We start from the raw sequence: 6,326 nt of genomic DNA on the forward strand, positions 1-6,326 counted from the left end.
TGATTGAATTTGTGATTGTTGATGAAGCCCCTCGCGTGGAGCGTCCTGCAGCAGTAAACTCTCCACCTACACAGAAATACACCTAACCTGAAATACCGATAATGACAAAACAATACATGACTGATTATTCGCAAAAGAGTTAAAGATTCTGCCGCAACGGCAACCACCAACAAATACAGGGAAGGCAAAACAACATAAGTCTGCCAAACTTCCCCCAAATGTGGCTCAAAGAGCCTAAACATAATGGATTTGTATTTGTCTTTGCAACTATATTTCAAATTCTGAGAAGCTATTTGCACAGCACCACCTGTGCACAGCCCACAAGCCACATTTTTATTATTTCTGAAACCCGGCGGGTTTAAAAGTAAAACAGCTGCGCCACGGGTAGATTGCATGATGTTTAAGTGGTGTAATGGCTTCATTTGGGGTGCTTTCTGCCATGGCTTTAATGAAGACAGACCTAATTATCTCAGCAGACAGTGATCCACTATGGACAGGAGTCTAATTATGGCCTAAATGCTGGACACTGCTGGACACTGTTCAGCCTCAGTTACAAGTGAGCGGGTGTCTTCTCCCAACGACATACAAACACACACTCAAACCACGCACACACACCCCACTAAGGCTCAGTGTGCTAAGCCGGTGCTCTGTGCAGGCTTTATGGTCTAGTGGCAGGGATTATCCAATATGGCAACATTTACTGCCCGCCCCCCGCCCCCCCCCCCCCTGACCGTGTTCTCTATCATCTGATTAATAAATCATGACTGCAGATGTCTCTCGAGCTGCATTGTCATTTGTATTGTGGTTACTGCGGACAAATATTTAGCAGAAAAGTCACATCAAAATCTTAAATCCCAAGTAAATACCAATCATTTTTTATTTTTGAATGTAAAATATTTGCTGTTTTATGTGATCTTCTGTATTTTTTAAATATATGCCAGGTTTCTCAATTCCGATCAAGTAACAGTGTGCAGTTTGTGCAGTGACCTTAATTTGTAGGTCTTGAAAATCCAAGTGAGAAGATGGGACCAATGGGTTCTTTGGTGTTCAAAGAAATATGTGAGCATGGACTCGGAGGTGTCAGCTAATGAGTGCAGCCATCAAGCGGTCACGCTGCACAGTGAAATATAAGTAAGGAACTGCTGGATCACTACTGGAGGAGAGGGCAAAGTTATATTTTGTTATTGTCGGTAACAGGTACAGACACAATGGCAGCAGGTGCATGTCTGTGCAATCAGTTATTTCAGATGGCCTTGGTGACTCACACAATGTTTTGTGGCATACAAATTAACTCCAGGTGTGCACAGTGATATGGTTCTATTGTTGCCTTTTAAGGTTTCCTCTAAAAGACAAAAACCCATTTCCTTAATCCCCTTCGAAATAAATGAAATCCCCTTGTATCTAGGGTAGATTTATAGAGATTATATCAAGCACAGGGTTGGATATGTTTTAAATATGCAACAGAAAATTGAACAAGAAGAAACATTGTGTGCAGCATAATGCACAGTGATGCAACAGCAGGGATATGAAATGCAGATGAATGGTTTTAGGGTTTATATCCCTCCAGAGGGAGGCAGTACGGCCTTAAGATACAACAAAGCAACTTGCAGTCAAGGTTTTTGAGTGTACTAATGATCACTTGATACATGAGTAGTTGATACTGCCAGCACAGTTAAGAAGAATAGGCATTTATTTAATTATTACAGCTCCTCAACAGAGAAGTGTATTTTTTTGTTTACTTACCTGTGGGCATTTACCCTTGACTATATGGTCCGCTTTGCCAGAAAGCTGAAATAACAACGATTCAATGTTGTGCAGATTCATGGAAAGAAGCTATCTCAATTCTACCTTGAGCGGAGTCTATATTTGTCCATGTGACAGTCCAATTTTCCACAGACCATCAGCAGAAGGTAAAACATACAGTTTGAAAAAAGTGGAAACCAACCAAAATACACCTGCTTTCATCATTAATTTCAGGGGAATATTCAGCAAATGTAATTTTTGCTGCTTGTTCTAGGCTTTCAAGGTCAGTCATTCAACGGACACACTGCATGTCTGGAGCGATGACAACATCATGCAGAGATAACATAATACATTTGAAGGTGCTCCTCCCAAAGTCGATATCTCAGGTATCAAATATTTTAATTCAAAACATTAAAAAAAGAGAGTTAGCCATTCAAAGTATGGTATTGTGAGTTATTTTGATAGATAATGGAAATTAAATAGACTTTTTCTTGTGTCATTTTTGTAAAAAAGTATAACCAATTTAGTAAATTGTTAGTAAATAACAATATGAGATTTTGATGTGTTATTTTTTGTTTTGATAAAATGGCCATGTAAGTACACTATGGGAAATAGATAGTGAGTGTGATTATACAAGATTGCATCCCTAGCTGGAAAACAGCCTTCAGAGGAGCACTGAATCCGTACAAAAGTATCTGCAGATTAGACGGAAACCTTATCTTCAGAGAACGCCGTGTAATTATAAAGCTGGCTTGGGAGAACATCTCAGGAAATGAACATCCACACAAACAGATGCTTCCAGACAGCGGAGTATCCGCCTGATGCCCTCCGTGACTCGGTCATTTCACGCCCCCTGGTGACTGACGCGGTGCGGCGCGCGTCACAGAAGCGACGCTGATCGCTGCGCGCATGCGCATTGCGGACCGAGTCGAAAACACGGAAGTCGCGTGAAAGAAGATAGCGAACAGTGCCTCGCGGTGTAATCTCTTCTCAGAACGAGTTCCGTGAAACAATAACGCTCGCGCGTCGGATCTGGTGGGAGGCATTTCACTTGACTTTGACACCGAAACGCTTGTGAGGGACGATGGCGTCGATGATGTCTCTGTAGCCGAAGCTGCTTCGGCCTCCTTGAAACACCGAACAGACCGCTGGGCAGTGACGCGGGGTCCTCGGAAGCTGAAGAAGATGCCAGCTCGTAACATTGTGTCCAACGAAATCCCCAACAGCAAAGTCAGGTACTCCAGGTTGTCCACTGAAGATGACGGCTACACGGATCTACAGGTAAGACAACCCGCTATGCTCAGGATACCCGCAGCAGACGCACGTTTTTAAAATGGTATTAACATGATCTATGTTGGATGCTTCTCATTATCCATCCATCCATCTTTACAACTGCATATATAACCCACATACAGACATAGTGATAACAGAGGGTAGTTCACCCATTTCCACAAGTGAACTTTATAGCAGCATTTCTGACATTTTATTTAATATTGCATTTTGTCACTTGTTCGCTAGTGCACTTTATTTTTTATTTCTTTAAATATTTTTTATTTTTAACTAACTTTATTCTCTTATTTTAAGCTAACCCATAGCCTTATTCTACTAACCCATAGCATTAGCATTTCATTTTATTTCATTTTATCACTTGTGCGCTGCCGTCTTGTTGTCCATTGTTATACTGTCTACTGTCACGCACCAACCACCAAATCAAATCCCTTGTATGTTTGACATATTTTGGCAATAAATGTTTCCTGATTCCTGATTTTGATAACATGGGAAGGATTGTGACTTTTTTTTCTTGTGCTTGGAAACGCTTCTTTAGAGTCACAGATGTTATCAAACAAATGTTTTCACAGGCTGAATAACACTCTGCATGTCTAGTACATTTAGTAAAAATGGTGGGTTTTCCCTTTTTAGATGATTTTCTCAACATTCACCCACAGTATTAACTGGTGAACAATGCAACGTGTAACCAACAAAATACATCTTCATCCACATAATTTGACATGACATTTTCTCGCACAGTCAGTCAGCTGATGATACCAGTCAACCAAGGACATTATGAGCCTGACTAATTTAGACTGGCCACTTCAGCACAGGAAAACCACAGAACGCATGCTGGGTTGGAAAAAAGTGTTTTTAATGAATATTTCACCTCCTCCGCAGTTCAAAAGAAGCCCACCAAAAGTCCCATACAAGGCCATAGCACTAGCCACCGTCCTCTTCCTAATCGGCTCTCTGTTAATCATCATCGGCTCCCTCCTCCTGGCTGGATACTTTGGAGTAACTGTGAGTGTGCCGCACCACGTTTTTACAATATTAATGATAATTTGATGTAATTTAAATGATTTTTAATCTCTTTCAGCACTCGGACCGAACTGTGCCGGTCCTCATCATTGGGATCCTCGTCTTCCTCCCCGGATTTTACCACCTACGAATAGCTTACTATGCATCAAAGGGCTACCGGGGCTACTCCTATGATGATATCCCAGACTTTGATGACTGATAGACTCCACAGCTTCAGCCACAGTCTCCTTGTACTCGTGTATATACTGCTAATGTTCTGCGTGCTAAATTATAGGCACTGACCTTTCCGGAGTAAAATAAGCATGAATAGATTCTGTGCATTCTCCTCATCTGTACCGTGATCATTTTATGGGGTGAGGAAGTTGGTGCCAGCTTGCTGTAATGAAGCCAAATCATTATCATACATAGTTTGATTTGTATATTTCTTTTGTTAGCTTTTTTAATTAATAAAAAATTAATTTAATGGGTATTTGTTTGTTATTTGTATCCTTTAGATCATATTTAGCTTGAAACCGTAATTTTAAACTGATTTATTCTACAATAGGACACATATTATCTCGTTATGCATTGTGTAAAGAAATTCATCCATATAGCTATTTTTGGCACGCGGACAGGACGGATAATTCTAGCCTAGAATCTATATGTGAGCACGATATTTCCATAACGAAATTAAGTAGTCCGTGAGGGATTGTTAATTCGAGGTGATGTGTTCAATGATAGAGAAATCTCAAAACTGCTTTGTAATTAATTCATTTACAGGACAATTAAGATGAAAGTATTCAAAGATTTCAGGCTATATGCTGAGTGATTCACCTGCAACTTCTTTGTATATCTCGTCTGGCGGATAACAGATATTTCAGGGGGCCGTTCTGATTTGTAAACACTGATCAATATTCCAAATAATAGTTTTTGCTTACCCTCGGTTTTATTCCTGGTAACTAAGTGAGTACTTCTTCCTTGGAAGGATTTCATGTGATTAATGTCAATCCTCTGATCTCCATATGGTGCACTTGGATATTGGGATTAAACAGGTCCAACAAGTAACTATAAAACTTGACAATTTTTCCAACCTTGAACGGAACAAATTTTCTCCTCTAATTTGCTAAATTAGCTTATCAATTTCAACATGAAGGTAGTTTGCAGGGAAATTTGAATTAAATTCACTATTACTATACAAGCCAACAGGGGGCAGTATAATGTCATAGAATAAGCGATGATAAGCACTATGGCTTGTACATTAGTATTTTGTGTGTCCACGTGGGAGTCATCATGTCCAGCATTTGATTGGCTAATTTAAACTGTAGGAAGAGAAACGTGTCCCTGATGTCCCAATAACCCGATAGGCCACCTCACTATAGCTCATATGTGATAAATGAGTAAGAAAAACCTCCTTCTCAAATAACGAGGACATCACCCGTTTTGTGGTAAGGTTAAATAACAGAATAGTAATACGTTACTAAATGAATTCAAATGTTGAGGTAGATTGAACGAAATACTTAATAATGTAGTTATTATTTTGAGTTATCTCCTTCAGAGTAATGCTGAAAAGGAAAGAAAGAAGGTTAGCTCACCCCTTTACAACATGTGGCCTCATACGTCACAAGAAGTCACTTCTATTGTAAAACCATTGTAAAAACTAACTTAAAGTTAGCATAACCGCCAAACTAAATAATAAAATAATATCGCAGTTAACAAAATAACGTGGGCGGTAAATTATCTGACATGTGTCTGGTCATAATAGTGAGCCGAGTTAAGGTTTCTGAGGAGAATGTAACGTTAGCTCGGTCCGTTAGCCAACGTAACTTAAGTTACTAGCGTTAGCTGTAGCTTAGCTCGAATTTGAAAAGCAGTGAGTTATGTGCCATCATTGAGGGCTGTTTAGGTAACGTTGGGTACAAATATTAACACATTGCATTCGTAAGCATGTTTTCATTAAGACAATGTATACTCAAATATTACGAGAGAAAATGGACGTTATAAGGCTTCTTCAGTTCGGTATGGACTTAAGTCAGTTGTGGTAGGTGGTCATTGCACGTATACAAGTCAATATTAGAGTTATGACTAGCTAGTTAACTCAGTATATTTATTACCCTCACTGAAGTTGGTCCTTCGGGGAACGTTGTAAGGAGGTACGGTGTGGTAAAACCATAAGCCTTTTATTTGAAATTACATTTTAAATGTATCACACCTGTTCTCCATCTCACACCACGCTACTTGAACTGGACATTTGTATGTATCTTTAACACCACATGATTCTATCACCATGACGCTAG

The 6,326-nt window shown here is 39.7% G+C and overlaps 1 protein-coding gene across 1 annotated transcript; it reads left to right on the plus strand.

Annotated features, from left to right (window-relative positions):
* The first annotated feature begins 2,635 nt into the window (after positions 1 to 2,635).
* tmem230b (transmembrane protein 230b) lies at positions 2,636 to 4,516 on the plus strand. The gene is made up of 3 exons (XM_040196545.2): positions 2,636 to 3,024; positions 3,913 to 4,035; positions 4,112 to 4,516. Exons 1-3 carry the CDS (start codon positions 2,929 to 2,931, stop codon positions 4,250 to 4,252), a joined length of 360 nt encoding a protein of 119 aa, XP_040052479.1. The 5' UTR covers positions 2,636 to 2,928; the 3' UTR covers positions 4,253 to 4,516.
* The last annotated feature ends 1,810 nt before the right edge of the window (positions 4,517 to 6,326 follow it).

The sequence above is a fragment of the Gasterosteus aculeatus genome, chromosome 13 (assembly GCF_964276395.1).
Source record: "Gasterosteus aculeatus chromosome 13, fGasAcu3.hap1.1, whole genome shotgun sequence".
Taxonomy (NCBI): Eukaryota; Metazoa; Chordata; class Actinopteri; order Perciformes; family Gasterosteidae; genus Gasterosteus; species Gasterosteus aculeatus.

Bases quoted from the DNA above. Each gene is read 5' to 3' on its own strand.
- tmem230b (XM_040196545.2), top strand. From the start codon at position 2,929: ATGCCAGCTCGTAACATTGTGTCCAACGAAATCCCCAACAGCAAAGTC. The intron at 3,025-3,912 runs GTAAGACAACCC...CCTCCTCCGCAG, and splicing joins ACGGCTACACGGATCTACAG to TTCAAAAGAAGCCCACCAAA. The intron at 4,036-4,111 runs GTGAGTGTGCCG...AATCTCTTTCAG, and splicing joins CTGGATACTTTGGAGTAACT to CACTCGGACCGAACTGTGCC.